General features: G+C 37.8%; 1 protein-coding gene across 1 annotated transcript; it reads right to left on the bottom strand.

Annotated features, from left to right (window-relative positions):
• Positions 1-2837: 2837 nt before the first annotated feature.
• On the bottom strand, positions 2838-4922 carry LOC115414810 (protein NLRC3-like; the record flags this gene model as incomplete). The annotated part of the gene is made up of 2 exons (XM_030128152.1): positions 2838-4623; positions 4720-4922. Coding segments are annotated over 2 exons (1989 nt in total), but the record flags the coding sequence as incomplete, so codon positions are not given.
• Positions 4923-20054: the final 15132 nt, after the last annotated feature.

Here is a 20054-nt window from a genome sequence, read left to right as displayed (position 1 = left end):
CTGCCGGACCCGGATAACACCTGAACCTCCCAGACCTGGATAACACCTGGACCTGCCAGACCCGGGTAACACCTGGACCTGCCCAGATCCGGATAACCCCTGGACCTGCCAAGTCCTGGCTTAAACCTGGATCTATGTAGAACATGAGTACTTCCTTTGTCAAACACACAGACACATACTCATTAAAGCAGTGACCCATCCCATTAATGTCTCCATTACCTCCATTAAAGGACAGTATTAGTAACCATCAGCCAATCTCTATTTTACCAGTTCCACATCTGGAACACAATGCCAAATGAACTAAAATTAATCACAGACGACAAAACATTCACAGCAAAGGTTCAGAACTGGATGAAAAGCAAACTAGAATCAACCCACTTCTAAAATAGATCATATTTGGTCAAGTTGGAACGTTTGATCTTTTTCTCATCTTTTCTTTTAGGGTGTGAATGTGTGTGATGTAAATGGGCTTTTATATTGTTTTTCATGCTGTTGTTTATAATGTTTGAGATTATTGGGTTTTTTTTATATAGTTCATGCATTTCTGATGAAAAGACCAACCAGGGAGTTGAAAAAAAGCTCAATGCTATTTTATCCTCTTTATGCAGAACATCAGATGTTCTATATGTCCACTATGTTTCACTGCATTGTCCCTGATAAATAAAAGAATAAAGAAATAAATAGGTTTGTACTACAGCTCAGATCTAAATAAAGATGCACAATTTAGAGAAAAACTCATATTTTTTAGTGTAATTTGAGTTGTTTGTTTATCAAAGAAAATGCACAGATCAGTCATTTAACAATGTCAAGTCCACCATAAAAACTGAAACTAGAGTAAAAATACCAAAACTTCAAAGTAAAAAAACACTTTAATGTTGTGATTTTCATTTTTCCTGTTTTCCACAGTACCTCCATCTGTTCAGTGTCACTAATTCCAAATCATCTCCATAAAACACAGATTGTGTTGAACTTTAATTCCCTAATTTTCCATCTGGATCAGCCTAAATCCACCTAAATCCTGACCTTTAAATAGTGGTCTTTGTCCATTTTATAATTACACAGGTTGATATAGTCATTACTGCCGTGGCCCTGAGGTGCAACAGCCAACAAAATTATCTACTATAAGAAAAAAAAAAAAAAAGAGATTGTGATTTATTTTAAAAGAAGTATCTGAAAAATAAATGTACCCCTTAAATAAAAATAAACTTGTATAAAAAAAAACAAAACTAAAAATAAACTTGTAATAAAAACTAAATTTGAACAAAGAACACGGGAACCTTATGTGATCATTTAACCGCTTTGCAAACTATATTAATGTATACATTTTTAAAATAACTTTATTTTTAGTGCACCAACCTCCTCTTTCTGTGGGTTACTTCCTTAGCATTAGCCACATTAGCTGAAGGCCTTAAAAATGTTCAGCCGATGCTTTTATTTTTTGTGGTGGCCTTAATTTTAAAGCATGAGACCTTTTGGGGTCAACAGCACCCCCTTTAATTGAAAAGGTGGATGATTTTTTTGTTTCTATCTTTCTTTTTTTTTGATGAACTTTAAGTGAAGGGGTTTTCTGTTTTAGGCATATGAAGTTTTATATTTTCAAACACTTTTTTTTAATAAATATATTTTTTAAATGAGTAATTGTCCTTTCCCTTTGGATAATATTTATTTGGGGGCAACATATTTTAAAACCTAACCCTGAATTTAATTTTTGATGTTGCTCAATTTTATTTTGAGACACTTCTTTTAGGTAGAAGTCTATTTTATTTGAGGAGATTATTTTATTGAAAAGAAAAAAAAATCATACAACTTTATTTTATTTCTTTGTACAAATTTCTTTTTTATTACAAGTTTTTTTTAGGAGACAGTTTTTTTTTCATGCAAGTTTATTAAATTTAAGGGGTACATTTATTTTTCAGATACTTTTTTTAAAAAAAAAATCACAATCTCTTTTTTTTCTTATAGTGGATAATTTTTTGGGCCCCTCTGAGCCACCATAGATTACACTTGTGTTTGACTGGATTGTGCAGCTCTAGATCTAATACACCTGCATTTAAACAAGTAAAACATGATTTAATAAAACTCAGGACCAAAAGATCACAAAGAATTGAATTCAGATTCTAACTTTATCTGACCTGAGAGTCTCCAGTTTACAGTCTGGACTCCTTAGTCCATCTGACAGGATCTTCAGTCCTGAATCCTTTGGGTCCATGTTGCTGAGTTCCAGATGTGTCAGACTAGAGGACTGGGATCTGAGAACTGAGGACAGACCTTCACAGCCTCTTTCTGACAGGTCATAGACAGTCAGTCTGCAGAAACAGAACAGATGGTTTTGTTTTATTCAAAACAGCAGCAGAATAAACTGATCTTCACTAAACTCCAATTCATTTCAGTTCCAATAGATCTAGAGATAATCACTAGTTTTGGTCAAATATCAGGTTATAAAGTCAATGTATCTCAGAGCTACTATTTCCTGTGAACACTCAGACAAACCGTATGGATCTTCACTGCTGTTCATTTATAATTATGGTTATGACCCCTTTATTTATCTGGGGATCTCAGTAACATACATTTACAGATTTATTTAAAGAGAATCTGCATTCAGCACTGAAGACCAAACAGGATCTAAATTCATGGTCCACCATAAACTGACTCAGATGTTTGATGGACTGGATCAGATGTGCTCCTACTGTCATACACATGAAGTGGATTGGATGTGGATTCCATCAAGTTATGATGTTGATTAATATGATCAGTGTCGTGGTTTGACAAGGAATGAAGGAGGTGTAAAAATGTCCTAAAACAGACTCTAAATTCAATAAAATCCACTCTGTCTGGACTCACACAGCTTTGTTGGAGGCTTTGACGACTGGCAGCAAAATCAGAAGAACCTCCTCTGTATTAGAGTATTTGTTGAGGTCAAACTCATCCAGATCTTTATCTGATGACAGTAACATGAAGACCAGAGCTGACCAATGAGCAGGAGACAGATCATATGGGTTGATATCTCCACCTCTCAGGTACTGTTGGATCCAATCCACCAGAGATCGATCCCCTAGTTCATTCAGACAGTGGAACAGGTTGATGCTTTTCTCTACAGATAGTTTCTTATTCATCTTCTCCTTGATGTACTCAACTGTTTCCTTCTTAGTCTTTGAGCTACTTCCTGTCTTTCTCATCAGACCTTGTAGGAGTCCATGATTGGTCGGCAGTGACAGACCCAGGAGGAAGCGGAGGAACAGGTCCAGGTGTCCATTTGGACTCTCTAAGGCCTGGTCCACAGCGGTCTGGTAGAACTGTGCCTCTGCTGATCCAGACCTCTGGGGTGTGGTTTGTTCTTCTGACAGCAGATTGACTCCAGTGTTGATGAAGGTCCGATGGACATGAAGAGCAGCCAGAAACTCCTGGACACTCAGATGGATGAAGCAGAACCTCTTGTCCTGGTGTAGTCCTGTCTCCTCTCTAAAGACCTCTGTGAACACTCCTGAGCACACTGAGGCTGATCTGATATCGAGGCCACACTCTCTCAGGTCTGATTCATAGAAGATCAGGTTTCCTTTCTTCAGCTGCTCAAAGGCCAGTTTTCCCAGAAGCACAATTATCTTCATGGTCTGTGGACTCCAGTGTGGATCTGTCCCAGATCTTCCATCATATTTGATGTTCTTGACTTTGGCCTGAACCACGAGGAAGTGGATGTACATGTCAGTCAGGGTCTTGGGCAGTCGTCTTCTCTCTGTGGTCTTCAACAAGGCCTCCAGAACTGTAGCAGTGATCCAGCAGAAGACTGGGATGTGACACATGATGTGGATGCTTCGTGATGTCTTTATGTGGGAGATGATTGTTTTGGTCTTTTCTTCATCTTTGAACCTCTTCCTGAAGTACTCCTCCTTCTGTGGGTCCGTGAACCCTCTGACCTCTGTCACCATGTCAACACACTGAGCAGGGATCTGATTGGCTGCTGCAGATCGTGTGGTTATCCAGAGGCGAGCAGAGGGTAGCAGGTTCCCCCTGATGAGGTTCATCAGCAGCACATCCACTGAGGTGGACTCTGTAACATCAGTCAGGATCTGAGTGTTGTTGAAGTCCAGAGGAGGTCGACACTCATCCAGACCATCTAAGATGAACACCACCCGTAGGTCTTCAAAGATCCAGATTCCTGCTTCTTTGGTTTCAGTGAAGAAGTGATGAACGAGTTCCACCAAGCTGAACTTCTGCTTTAGCACATTCAGCTCTCTGAAGGTGAATGGAAATATGAAGTCTATGTCCTGGTTGGCTTTGTCTTCAGCCCAGTCCAGACTGAACTTCTGTGTTAAGACTGTTTTCCCGATGCCGGCCACGCCCTTTGTCAGCACTAATCTGATTGGCTGATCTCTGTTAGGTGGTGTTTTAAAGATGTCTTCACATGTTATGGTTGTTTGTGGTCTGTGTGGGTTCCTGGATGCTGTTTCAATCTGTCTGACCTCATGGTCCTGGTTGACCTCTGTAGCCCCTCCCTCTGTGATGTAGAGCTCTGTGTAGATCTGGTTCAGGAGGGTTTTGGGGTTTCCTGCTTTAGCAATGCCCTCAAACACACACTCAAACTTCTGCTGCAGGTTACGTTTCAGTTCACGCTGAAGTCCAGACTGACTTCCTGAATGAAGACCCAGATAAAACCATCAGTCTCACAGTAAATCCTAGTATTTTCATCTGTTCAATCTGTACAGAATCATCTTACTGCTGTGCAGACGCTCAGCCAGCTCCTCCTGCTTCATCCTCCTCAGGAAGTTCAGTGTGATCCTCAGAAAAGCCTCTGAGCTCCTCGTATGCTCTTCATCCTCATCACTCAGACTCTCTAAGCATTCTGGGTAATCTGGACTCAGAACCTGGTGGAACTTCTTCAGTTTGTTCTTGACAAAGGTGCAGATGTTCTCCTCCAGCAGCTGGAACAGAAAACATGATGAAAGACACAAAGTCCAATATGGACCAAAGCTCAGGTCCATGTTGGACACAGTGATGTCCACTGGTCTGAAACCAGCAGCAGGAGATGATTGTACAGAACAGATGGACCAGTAGATGTCGGACATGTACACACCTTAAATATGGAGTCCAGCTGAGTCTGATCCTGTAGACCACTGGGAACCTCTGAACTCTGCTGCTCCACTCTGTGGACCAATCATCAACAATGAGCTCACATTATGTCTGTCCACATGGACACCAACAGGTGGACACACCTGGACGTCAACATGAGTCACATGACTCCCTGTAGTGGGAAAGGTGTCCTGGTCCTGCTGATCCCTCTGAGAATCAACATCTGAGTCTGTTTGGAGCTTCACCTTCACTGGGTTTAGTTCAGGGATGTACAATCCTGGTCCTCCAGATCTACTATCCTATGTGTTTTAGATGTTTCCTTCTTCCAGTACACCTGACGGTCATTATCAGGCTTCTGCAGAGCTTGATGATAGGCTTATCATTTGAATCAGGTGTGATGGAAGAGGGATACATCTGAAACATGCAGGACAGTAGATCTGGAGGACCAGGATTGGACACCCCCGGTTTAGTTGATCTCATATAAATTTGGATGAAACCAACAGCTCTGTCCTAACAATGTGTCTCCTCACCATCTGCACTCACAACATATGATACAAAGGTGTTCAATGGAGCAGGAATCAACCCTGGACTCTGATCCAGTATCATCCGGGACCAGGTCCCACTACAACAACAGGTTTTCATTGATCAGGTTTAGTGTGATTCTCCTGCCAGTGTCTGAACCGTAGACTAAAAAAGAAGACCATGTGACTCTGACGGTTCAACAGGACTAACTTTAGGTCGGACATAGAACGCCAAGTTAGGACTGACTGAGCTGAAAACCCTGTTGGTGAATCTGGACCAGATCTGAGGTTTACTTACTGAGTCTGTGGAACACGTCCTGTTTTAAAATGTATTCCTCGACCCATGGAGTCATCACTCTTCATGGACAGAAAACTGGGTTCAGGTCCAGGTCCAGGTCTGTGAACACTGATGGTACAGTAGTTTTAGTGCTGAACTCTGACTTTAAACTGTGGTCTTAGTGTGATTCATATCCTATTGCAGAAGAATCCAGTTTCATGTGGACGTTAAAGGAGAAGCTGTTCTCTATCAAATGTTTTCTGACTCTGCTGGGACCTCTGACCAGACGCTCATATGTGAGGACTCAAGTTCCAGGTCTAAGATAAGAATGTGTTAAAGCTGAAACAGATCAGTGGACCCTCAGACCTAACCTCAGACTGAGCTCTATGAGTCATTTATCTGGACCTTGTATGTTCGTCCACCGAGGGTCACTCAGTGCTGTTCTGATACTGACGATCACTTACTGAGGATCACAAACATGTCCTCTTTTAAAGTGTATCCATTTTTCCATGGAGTCATCACTCTTCACAGACACACAGCTGGGTCCAGGTCCAGGTCCAGGTCTGTGAACATTGATGGTACAGTGGTTTTAGTGCTGAACTCTGACATTGATCTGGTTGATGTTGTACATTGTGTTACATAATTAAGCATAACACAGTCAAATCTAACTTTCTGTAACATAGTGTAGTTTAATATAATAAGTAACATAAATCCATGTTGTGTCATTTAATGTTACATTAATCTGACAGTTTTAATGGACTGTTTCACATGAGGTTAATATTTTAATACACATACTACCAGACTAGAACACATTACATGACAGGGTTATTAGAGTTTAAACTTAAACAGCAATAATAATAATAATGATGATGATAATAATAATAATAATAATAATAATAATAATAATAATAATAATAATAATAATAATAATAACAATAATAACTAGCACACAGACCTCTGCCAAGGCAGATCAGCCCCCACCCCTGATCACCACCAAAATGTATTCATTTATTCAACATTTGATCAACATTTCCTGAAAATTTCATCAAAATCCGTCAATAATTTTTTGAGTTATCTTGCTAAAAGACAGACAAATAATCCCTGATGAAAACATAACCTCCACCGTCCTTGGTGGAGGTAGTAATGATAATAACAATAATAATAATAATAATAATAATGATAATTGGATGTTAAAATTACAGTAAATACTAAAGGTGCGGGAGACTTCTGTGACCATTCATTCATTCATTCATTATCTGAACCCGCTTGGGTCGCTTGGAGCTTATCCCAGCTACATAGGGGCGAAGGCGGGGTACACCCAGGACATTTTGCCAGTTCATTGCAGGGCTGAACATATAGAGACAAACAATCACTCTCACATTCACACCTATGGGCAATTTTAGATTAACCAATTAACCTATCAGTGCATGTCTTTGGACAATTTCGAAGCGCCATCCACCATAAACAAACCATATGTTTACAAACAGAGCCGGGAGGTAACTTGGGCATCTTCAGAATTTTGTCGCAATGTGCATTGTGGGAAACGCCCACTCGCACCGCCTTTGCCTCCCACAATGCACGTCGTGACAAAATTCCAAAGATGCCCGAGTTACCTCCCAACTCTATTTGTAAACACATGGTTTGTTTATGGTGGATGGCACTTTGAAATTGTTCACCGTAATGCAAGAGATTCAGGTGAGTAATCACAGAATGACTTACGGATTTGTGATACTTAGGCTATGACTGAGGTTTTACAGATTTGATGAAAAATTGGTCACAAAAGTCTCCCGCACCTTTAACATCCTTCTCCTGGATGCAGTAGAACGTCCTGGTATATGACATAGTCAACTTTAGGATTGAATCTAAGCGGCGTCAGCTTTTATTTTGAAAAGTTTCACAGGGAGTGTTAGTGTCCTGTTGTGTCTGACATTCATTAGACTAAAGAAAAAGACCATGTGACTCTGATGGTTCAACTGGACGAACTTTAGGTCGGACACAGAATGCCAAGTTAGGACTGACTGAGCTGAAAACCCTGTTGGTGAATCTGGACTGGATCTGAGGTTTACTTACTGAGTCTGTGGAACACGTCGTCTTTTAAACTCTATTCCTCGATGCATTGAGTCATCGGTCTTCATGGACACACAGCTGGGTCCAGGTCCAGGTCCTGTGGGGTGTCTGTGGGTGGTCTTCCAGGGAAGGGCTCCCTCCTCTCTGTCCTCACTCTGATCCATTCTGCTGAATCCACATCAGAACACAAACCATCAGTCCAGACCTGAATCCACACTGATTCGTCCTGTACATGCCAAACAGCAGCTCAATCTACTTTTATTTTGAAAGGTTTGACAGGAAGTGTTAGTGTCCTGTTGTGTCTGACATTCATTAGACTAAAGAAAAAGACCATGTGACTCTGATGGTTCAACTGGACGAACTTTAGGTCGGACACAGAATGCCAAGTTAGGACTGACTGAGCTGAAAACCCTGTTGGTGAATCTGGACCGGATCTGAGGTTTACTTACTGAGTCTGTGGAACACGTCGTCTTTTAAACTCTATTCCTCGATGCATTGAGTCATCGGTCTTCATGGACACACAGCTGGGTCCAGGTCCAGGTCCTGTGGGGGGTCTGTGGGTGGTCTTCCAGGGAGGGGCTCCCTCCTCTCTGTCCTCACTCTGATCCATTCTGCTGAATCCACATCAGAACACAAACCATCAGTCCAGACCTGAATCCACACTGATTCGTCCTGTACATGCCAAACAGCAGCTCAATCTACTTTTATTTTGAAAGGTTTGACAGGAAGTGTTAGTATCCTGTTGTGTTTGACTTTTATCTGTAGACAATGACTGAGGAAGGTCAGAAACATGTTGAAGTCGGTTTATTTGACCTAAACAGCAGCTCTTTATCCCCTGATCAAATTCTCGTTCATCAATAACTGACTAAACTGTGAATGTGAAAGGTTAAAGGTCAACCGTTATCAGAGTCCAATCAAAACAACTTCATGAATCCAAACTGATGTAAACATCAGAAACATGTGTGTAAAGTGTTTCCAGATCAGTTTATTGTCACAGACTCAGATCAAAGCATCCTGATTGGATTCAAAGAGTTACAGATAAAACTTACCTGTGGATGTCGAACAGAAAAGGCTTTGTGTTCGTCACCGCTGAGCTGTTTCCTGGATCAATCTGAGTCTCACCTGTAAAGACATCAGGTGTCAACGCCTACAGTGAGAGGAGCTCTGAACCGTCACATGACATGTTACTGGATGGCGATTGGCTCATTTGTTTGGTCATCACATTGATGCTTTGACCCAATAAATGCACAACAGAAAACACTGAGTCTGTTTCAAATTAATCATCAATCCATTTATTATTGATTCATCTATGAATAAACGACTCAACCTGTTAATTAAATACATTATTAAATCATTTCATGGACTTTCAGTGAGTTTTTTTTTTCTTTGTCAGTGACAGTTTTAGTTGATGGTAAATGTATATGTTCCATAAACTAATACATTTTGGATTATTTTGGACCTACATATGTCACTGTAAGATGGAGAAAATCACTGATGAGGTCAACTCACATCCCTGAGGAAATCCACATGACTGTGGATCTGAACATCCAAGTGGTGTTTGGCCTCCCACTCTGTTCAACTCAAGTCCTGGTGTCAAACCCACAGGTGGATCAGACTAAACGTTGGTGTGACGGCCTGAACACCACTAAACTCTGTAACCTCTGACCTCTGGAGCAGGTTCATCCTCTGCTTTACGTTCATTCTGGATCCTGATAGAGTCTGAATCTCAATGAAAATGATCCAAACACATCCAGACAACACAATAAACCTACTGTGATTGGCTCCAGGGTGTGTGAATCTTTAATCCTCCAGGGTTTAAATTCAGAAAATTATTGACCTTTTGCTAATTTTGAGTCGAACTGATGAGGATCGAGAGATTAATACAGAAAAAAACAGACACATGATGATTTTCTATCAGTTATTTTTCCATGTCCATCTTTCGTTGGGGGGGTCTCCAGGGGGCAGTAAATGCACAGGGATGCAGAGGGGTTCATGTCTACAGTCATTATCACAGTGAAAACCACAATCATATGTTACTGCTAACTGGTTTTTATGGGAGCTGCTCTTTTACATAGAAGTTTTACCACATTATTATCAAAATCTAAAGAAACAAACAGATTTTTACCTCCGCCAAGGAGGTTATGTTTTTGCCAGGGTTTGTTTGTTTGTTTGTCTGTCCGTTAGTGTGCAACATAACTCAAAAAGTTATGGACAGATTTTGATGAAATTTTCAGGGTTTGTTGGAAATGGGATAAGGAAGAAATGATTAAATTTTGGTGGTGGTCGGGGGTGGGGGGGCCCACGCGGGGGGGGGGGCATTTCCAACAAACCCTGAAAATTTCATCAAAATCTGTCCATAACTTTTTCAGTTATGTTGCACACTAACGGACAGACAAACAGACAGACAAACAAACAAACAAACCCTGGCAAAAACATAACCTCCTTGGCGTGGGGGGGGCCCACAGGGGGGGCTGATCAGCCTTGGCGGAGGTCTGCGCTCTCCGAGTGCTTCTAGTTACTATTTAGTTTCATTTCTTACTCAGAAGTCATCGAGTTAATATTTAATGTTTCAAAATATTTAATTATAAACAAGATAAATTAATTTTCTCTCAAATTAATTCATCGTTTCTATCCTTGCAAACTGTTCATACAAAGATATAAAAAGAACATCAGTGTGAATTGCTCCTTTTGTAATCAATCAGAAGAAAATTTATATCATCTGTTTTGGTCCTGTCCTTTCTCAAGTGTTTTCTGGCAAGATGTCTGTTTTTTTTAATTTGTCAAAATACTGATTCTGATTTTTCTCTTTCTTATGCAAAAACATTGTTTGGTATTTTCTCATATCCTGCTAACAAATCAGATCAATATTACATCATCAATATAATTCCATTTTTAGCTAAATATCACATTAATAAATCCAAATTCTCCAATCACAAACCTCCTTTTTTTAATCTTTAAAATTGAGCTCACTCAATACATTTCAAGTATTTGGTATTCTGAAAAAAAAAAAAAAAAAAAAAAGCTATCAGAACCACAGATGTATGTAACACTTATGATCTTTGCATAAACTGATATATTATTTTTGCTAGCATATTTTGTCCCCTGGCTATATTCCGTTCTTTTCATGTTGTTATATTAATATTGTATTGTACTTTTTATTGTTTCCATTATACTCTATATACCAATAAATAAATAAATATATCAAACAAACAAACAAAAAAATTATTTAATGTTTCAAGACAAAAGTTCACTGATTTCAAGGTTTAACAGGATTTACCACAGTCCTTGAACGCATCGCAGTGACGCTAGGTGGGGCCTCCACGCGACCCGTTTTTATTCCCTAGAAGTTCTTTATTATCCTATTTTTACTTATTATCTTTATAATCACCTATTTGATGGTCGTGTTTGGTGGTTCAGGTGTGAGACCAGGTTTAGTTCTAACCCCACCACCACCACCACCACGCAGACTTACTTCCGGTCTAAACCCGGTTCTTTGACGCAGTTTAATCTGTGTCGGTTCGTCAGATCTACGGAGCGTCAGAGCCTTCAGCCTCAGCCACCGTCAACAAAGAGTCATTAAAGGGTTAAACAGGTGAACTTTACCTTTAGATGCAGAGACCTGGACGGAAGACAATGGACGAGGAAAGTGAAAGAAAAAAAAGAAGAAGAAGAAGAAGATGAAGCGTTCAGGGAGGAGTTTATGAGACTGACTCACCGACAATTCATACAAACATCCTGTGGAACTTGATTAAATCTGAACAAAATGGAGGAAATCCAATGTACAAACACAAAAGTGCATCAAACTGTCCTGAAAAAGGCTGTGATACGATTAAGCATTTATTCAGAGTCACTTCAAAGCATTGAACCAAGACATTTAGTCAAGAATTAACATCAAACTAAGTCATAGTTTGATCAGATCAAAGTCTGAAACACAAACCTTTCACACTTTTAAAGCAGCTCTGTGACATTATCTGGTTCAGATGTTGGGAATAAAGGAATATTTGCTTAATGAAGAAGAAGAATTACAATCAGTCCAACATAATGTATATAAATACAGATCCTGCCCCCCACCCCAAAAAAAAAAAAAAGAAAGAAATATTTTGTCAAATTTAATTAACCCTTTCATGCATACTCACTCCAGTGGACAGTTATTCTCCATCTGTTCTCTTGTATATTCATGGATTTTGTTGTTTTAGTTCCATATCAGCCAACACAGTGGCCGCTTATGCACCATCCCATAATAATACACTGACACTGAATAAATTACTGTAGCTTTGCTGTTCTAGATAAACCTGATCTAACATGTTCGCGTGTAAATCAATTCCTTGTTAGGGGCTCGGGGCCCTAGTTATTGTTATTAGACTGTAATTAACAACACAAGTTTTTTTTTTCTTTTTTCTTTTCTTTTTTGGCATATTATGCCCATGAAGTGAGTAATGACTTGTATTAGAGTACACTACGAACAAAAAGTTAAGGATATTTCTTTTCTTTCTTTTTTTTGGTCTTTTTTTTTTTTTTTTTGGTCATTTTTGCCATTTGTAAATAAAACTATGTCTGGTCATTAAAGAAATGTGTTTCAATTCAATTCACACACAAAAAAGTAAAAAGCATTGTGCAAGAATCCAAACTGAAAAAAATAGCCCAAAAATTTAAAATATCCATAACTTTTTGTTTGTAGTGTATGTCAAAATGTGATAAAACATCAAATTAGCAGCATTTAATGTTTTTATTTCCTAGTTTTCACACAGTATATCAGTAAGTACATGTTTCTTTGCTTCAAATATTAAACACATGGTGTCCAGCTGAGTGGACATTTTTGCAACTCCATGAAAAATAGCTTCATAAAAAAAAAAATAAATAAATTAATGCCCAGCATCATAACAGCAGAGTGGTAGTCTGGCTGCCTTTTGATGCTGAGCAAATTTGCTTTGCCAAGGGAAACTTCATAAAGTATATGAAGCTCCCCTTGATATTCTAATGTCTTTATTCTGAGTTTTGTTGAATCACATTTCAATGCCAGGCCTGGCATGGGGGGTGGGGGGTGAAGACCCCACAAGAAAATATCAACAATACAAACAGTAACAACCATGGAGATAATTATAATGGCAACAATAACTACAACCAGAACTGGGTAAACTGGACAGAAGAGAAAGAAAAAAACCCCAAAACAAACAAACAAAATTACAATAAAATAAAATAAAATAAAATACATAAGACCTATTAAATGATGAATGTAAGAAAATAAAGCATGAACAGAATATCATACACAACGTCTGCCCAAATAATACCAGTAACAAATCCACACAACATCAGTTGTTCACATTAACCCTTTCCTGCATAGTGGTCACTCCAGTGGACAGTTATTCTCCAGCTGTTCTCTTGTAAATTCATGGGTTTTGTTGTTTTAGTTCCATACCAGCCAACACAGTGGACACTTATGCATCATCCCATACACTGACATTCATACCATTACTGTAACTTTGCTGTTCTTGATAAACCTGATCTGCACTAACATGTTTGACTGCAAATCGATTGTTATTTGTTAAACAAAAAGTTGTTTTTTTTTTTTTTTTTTTTTTGCATATTATCTTCATGAAATGAGTAATTACTAGCATTAGAATATGTTAAAATGTGAGAAGACATCAGATTAGCAGCATTAAAAATGTTTTTATTTCATTGTTTTCATATCACTTTCTGATATTGGGTTTTAAACACATGTTTCTCTTCTTCAAAAATTAAATGCATGGATATTTTTTGTAACTCCATAGGAGGAAAAAAAAAACTCGATCGCATTGTTTTTTTCATGGCTAAGGAGGAATAAAAACACTCCAAAAATAAATCTTGACTAAGGTTCTCACAATTCATGCATTAAAGGGTTAATCTGCTGCAGAGTGGCTGCATCAGAGTAAAGCAAAGAGAACAACTACAGCTGATGTAAGATTTTTCAACAAGCCTCCGCAGCTGTGACGCGGACTCCATTTCCCAGGAGGCCTTTCGCGCCGGAGCCCAGGTGAACTGATTGAGCACGCGCCGCGGTTTCAACCCGGACACGGAGGTAAAACACACCTGGACCAGAACTTGGACCTGGTGGCTTTTTGTGACCCGTTCCCAGCCGGTTCGAGAAAAAGTTCAAATGCTGTTTTTAAATGTGTGAATGTGTGAATGTGTGACGTAAAAGCGGCGTCAGGTGTCGCTGTCGGCCGCCGGTTTCAGCAGCTGCACGAGACGGTAAATGACTTGAACAGACGCTGTGAAACCTGTAACATCTGACTGTTATCATTTACCTGAATATAGCAACTCTGAAGATGACTTTATTAAAGCTCCTGTGGGGCATTATTATATTTTAGTGTTTGTATGTATAAGCTTAGAATATTATAATAATAATTAAAAAAAAAAAAAAGATGCAGTGCTAAAGAAAAAAAAAAAAAAGAAATATCATTTTTAAGGACATCATTAATACTGTGGAGGATTTCCATAACCATGTATGTATATAATATGATGCATAAAAGAGGTTCAAACATTTTCTGAGATTGAACAAACTCTCACCTTATTGCATTTTCCACCAAAATAGAATGAAACTAATTATAATCTAAGCCTGCAGTACTGTAGTTCACACTTATGAAATGTAATGTATTAAATCTACTTGTTGAACTTGTTACTATAGGTGAACTTAAAGCTATTTTAAAGGAGCATGAAATCATTGAGCTTGGTCATGTGACTGTTTTTAAACTTTGCACAAATGATTATTTTGTAACTACTGATTGTAAGTTTTTGTATTATGTGTTGATTATGTCTTGTCTTGTCAGAAACTGTGTTATGCTGCTTTTCTTGGCCAGGTCACTCTTGAAAAAGAGATTTGCAATCTCAATGAGGCTTTTTTACCTGATTAAATAAAGGATATATAAATAAGGAGTCTAAAAACTTAGAAAATATGCTCTCTTATAAGTATTTGCAAGTGTTTAACCCTTTATCAGGCAAGTGACTATTTTTGGCAATTTCCAAATATATTACAAGACAATGATAGCAACAGTTCCAGTGAGGACAGTGAGTCAACAATCTCAGGTCCAATGTGGTCTCCAGGGTCTGTAAGGTCCACCTGTGCATGAACAGTGAGTGTACCTGCTTTGTTAGGTACCATGAAGTAATGGTACTAATGTAAGGAATGATGTTCAAAGGGAGAATGTGGATGTGGACAGGTGTCTGGATCAGCACTTATGTTGGTCTAATGTTCTAAAAGTGACGTTCTCTAAACACATGTTCCTTTTTCATTACATGACTTTTCTTGGATTTTTTTTTTTTTTTTGGCTACTTACAGGTAAGGCACCTAATATGGTAACTTCATTGACCTTGATTTTCAACATAACAATAACAAATTTGGAAAAATTTCACAAAAGTAATAAAGTCTTGTTATGTCCTCCAATAACACACTACAATTGAAATGTTGAATTTCACAGTATTTTAAAGCAGTGTTTTTCAACCTTGGGGTCGGGACCCCAGGTGGGGTTGCCTGGGATTAAAATGGGATCGTCTGAAATTTCTAGTAACTAATAAAAATAAAAACTTACTAATAAAAAATATATAGTGTGTTGAGAGAGACAATCCCAATCCATAAAATCATGACAAACTGAAGCTGAAACTGAAGCACTGTGGTTCTGTTTATCTGTCAAATGTTCATTGTGGTCGGTTTCAGATGCTGCAGCTCTTTCATAATTCATAGTTTGAGTTATTGTTTGTTCAGTATTAATTGTCAGCCTTGTAAATCCAAGCTGGACTGACTGTACATATCCTGACCAAGGAAAATAAAATTCTCACTTTGTGCAGTAATCTACACCTGGCTTTTTTGCCTCCGTCCATAATAATATATATAGACTAAATGTTGTCTAAAATTAACGTTTATTTGCAACATAGTATAGCAAACTATTACATGATCAAAAACAAATTAATTTTAGCAAAAAAAAAAGAGAAAAATTTCTGTTTTGAATGTCTGGGGTCGCCAGAAATTTGTGATGTTAAAATGGGGTCACAATCCTAAAAAGGTTGGGAACCACTGCTCTAAAGGGTTAAATAAGGTAAATCTGTCCCATGGCTGTAGTAGTCCAGCAATTAGCCTCACTGGAAACAGAGCGGGATGTAGGTAAAAATAAACAGAAAAAAAGAAAAGGTATGTATGTTTGTTGCAGGATCTTCACCTTCACCCCTGTCCTCTACATTTCTTCTCTGTTTTCCTGTTCCAGACCTCCCACCTCCTGAGTAATTGTCTTTCCTTCCCCACAGCTCCGGTCCGGATGCTGCTGTTGTTGGTGTGGTTGTGGACAGGTGTGATTTGAATGGCAAATAACCCTCCCCATGCAAATACTGCAATTAATGTGGCCAAAAAGCAGCAAAAGGGGGTCACTGCGGGCATCGAGGCTGTATTTCATACTCCTTTAACCCTCTGCAGCTTTGACGTTAAAACTATTTTGTTGCAAGTTTCACTGTGGACGCCTGAAGAAAACTGGAAATATCCACAGTGTTTAAAAAGGCTGAGAAGTGTGAAGTGTGGATGCACAGATGGTGTTTTATATTAAGACCCCACAACTGTTAACTCAGACAATGGTTGCTCTTATACGGAACTCATCAAATGTCTCTGCAAACATCAACTGAGAAGTTCTTATTGTATTTAAAAGCATTATTAGACTTTTTTTTATCCTTTGAGTTTATCTTCCTGATTTGTGCAACTGCGTCAGTAAGTTTCTATTCAATCTATATACATTGTTGCCCATTAAGTTGGGATCAAATATTTTTACCTATTCTCATTAAAATGATTGTGATAATGTGATTTATTCTTAACCCATAAAGACCCAACACTACTTTTGTGTCAATTCACAAATGAAATTTTCTCTGCATCTAACCTTTCTTAGGTGATTTATCACCATTTATTATAATATTATCCTCTGTATTTTTGCATTTTATCCGTATAAATCTTGTATTTTCCTGTATTTAATTCACTGATCATGTAGATGTCCATAAAAGGTCAGATTAAAGTTGAGTGTTATTATGTCATAAACAGAGAAACCTGAAGAAAAAGTGACTTTTTCAGTGAAATATAGCATTAGCTGAACATAAACCCAGTGTCTACATCCACTGTCATTGATCCAACTCCATGGGTTTTACTGGTGAATCAATGTTGTAGAAGATGACAGTGTTTCCATGGTAACTACGGCGCCTCTGAACATCCAAATGGGTCATATCTGATGACCATGAAAAGATGACAAACTGTATTTCACGCCAATTATTTACATGTATTGATAGGATTAGTGGATTAATAGATATTAAACAGTTTAGATCAGTAGATGCTTTTGGTCGGTGATGGATGTTTGGGTCTTTATGGGTTAATAGATAAGTGTGTCTGGGATTACTGTTGTATAGAAAAAATAATAAAAAGATTAATGTCTCTGAAAATAACATTCTGGACAACAGCATAGTATTAATGACACATTTGTAGTAATAATACATCTATACTATTATATCTCTGCTGTCAGGCGGAAACCTGTTATGTCCAAAATGGTTATTTTTCAGGAAACTGGAAAAACGATGTATATTCTAAACCACAGGTGTCAAACATACGACCTGCCAAATGGTCCGATCTGGCCCGTAGGATGAATTTGTGAAATGCAAAAATGACACTGATGATATTAATAATCAAGGATGTCAAAATCTTTTTAGTTCAGGTTCCACATATAGACCAATAAAGTCTCAAGTGGATCAGACCAGTAAAATACTATCATAATAACCTATAAATAATGACAACTGTAAAAAGAAGTAAAATTACATGAAAGTGTTTACATTTACAAACTATCCTTTTACCAAAAATATGAATAACCTGAACAAATATGAACATGAAATGTCTTGAAAGTAAAATTTTAACAATATTTTGCCTGTTATTAAAGGTTTTGTGTATTTGTAGATCCACTGTGATCTCTAAATTGTGATGTACATATGTAAATGATAAACTGAGGCATAATATTGTTAAAATTGCACCTATTTTTCTTAAGGAATTTCAGGTTGTTCATGTTGTTTGCATTTTTAAGGAAACTTTGTAAATGTAAACACTTTCATCATGTAATTGTGTGTATAAATAATGTCATTATTTTACTTGAGATCATATTGGGATGAATGTTCTAAATAAATGAATGGAGTTAAGAGATGTAATCATAAGCTGTTTTCAGCACTTTTCATTGGTTAAATATTTTTTTAAACTGTCAGGCTAATTTGAAAACTGACCAACAGAACCGTTATGTGGCAAAAAAAAAAAAAAAAAAGACCAAAAACGCACTTACTAGGTTTCCACCCGACAGCGACGATGTTACATTATTAGATAATCTTCAGCCAATGTCTAAGTCAATGTTAAAATAAATATGAAATCTATTAATATCTATATTTCTGCAATCTTGTCCTTTAGCAACCTGCTTCATAATTTGTTTAACAGTTTATCAGTCCAGCGAAAAAAAAAAAACAAAAAAAACACACACACAGTAAGAGCCCAAACTCAAAATGTCACAGTAAACCTTTAACTAAAACACCAGATAATATGTTATAAATAAAACAAATTTAACTACAAGTTTAGAACATATTTCAAGAGGATAATAAACATGCACCCGTGTAAGACTAAACACAGAAACAGACACTTGAGACTAGCAGAAAAAAATCTACCATATCACCTAAAAGTAGGAACATATTTTCAGTTGTCTGACTTGGCTTTGTAATGTCAAGGCACTGGATAGCTTAAATGCAATTGTTCATGGCTGTAAGTGTTCCACAGGACTTGTGTTGTCTAAAATAATGTTAAAAAAAACAAAAAAAACAACATCAAACAGGTAAATCTCGCTGTACATTGTGAACAATCTCAACACAGTGTGACAAAGGTGACGAGTGTTTGGCCGGGGTAGGGTGGGGGATGGAGTGGGGTGGGTGCCGTCATGGCTGCAAATACAGAACAAAATGGAACAATGCCCTCGATAACAAACTGTAAGTATTATGAGATGTCGACGTTTCATTCAATCGTAGTCACTGAATTTTATGTCCCGGCTCCTGAATGTGAAAAGCAAAAGTTTTTAAAAACACACCTAAAAGGTTTTCTCGAGTAAAAACACACCTAACTGTACAACCACTACAGAGGGAAATGTAGTTAAGTGTACATATGCTTATGAAAACACACAGGCAATGTGCTAAATTCGTGGTCAAACGTTAAAAAAAAAAAACAAAAAAGAAAAAATCCAATCAACTCAAGTTTTAGATCCCTAACGTAAAAAATCTAGTTCAACTCTGAGTCACTCTACAGTTGGAAAAAGTTGGAGTCAAATAGCTGTAAAAATTACGGAATTTATCTGTAATTACCTGGTGCTGCTATCTGCACACATCACTGTCATTATTTCTAAAGACACTACTTAGGTAATCATCAGGTAATAGCAGTGTCTTTCAACTCACATGGCATTAAGTGCTTAGAATCACCATCATAATGTCTTTTCTGACAAATTCATTCAACTTAGAGGACAAGTCTGGTGAGTCCACATGTTTGTTATTATCAGCAAAACCTATAAAAATGATCATTATATTATAGATTTATGTAATATAGTAAAAAAACATTACTTCATGGCTTCAGTCAATTAAGTTTTGGGGTTTTTTTTTTGCTCATAACAGATGCAAAATGCAATGTGTGTTCGTAAAAAATAAGAGGATGTAGCTGTAAAATTATTTCCCTGTAAATAATAGTTTTTAAAGAGGTTGAGCTTCAGTAACAATGAATGGCTTTAACGCTGGATGTTTCAGACATGGAAGATGTGTGTTTTTTTACCTCTGCCAGGAGGTATTGTGATCGCTTTGCTTTGTGTGTTTGTGTGCGTGTTTGTTTGTTGGTTAGCAAGATAACTCAAAAAGTTATGGATGGATTTTCATGAAATTTTCAGGAAATGTTGATACTGGCACAAGGAACAAATGATTAAATTTTGGTGGCGATCAGGGGTGGGGGGTGAGGGGGCCACGGGGGCCCACTGATCTGCCTTGGCAGAGGTCTGCGCTCTCCGAGTGCTTTTCTTGTTGTTATTTTCATGGGAATTGCTGAAAATAACAAGTCTGGTGAGTCCACA

The sequence above is a fragment of the Sphaeramia orbicularis genome, chromosome 24 (genome assembly GCF_902148855.1).
Source record: "Sphaeramia orbicularis chromosome 24, fSphaOr1.1, whole genome shotgun sequence".
NCBI lineage: Eukaryota > Metazoa > Chordata > Actinopteri > Kurtiformes > Apogonidae > Sphaeramia > Sphaeramia orbicularis.
The sequence above is the reverse complement of the archived record's forward strand: the minus strand, read 5'-3'. Positions and strand labels throughout refer to the sequence as shown.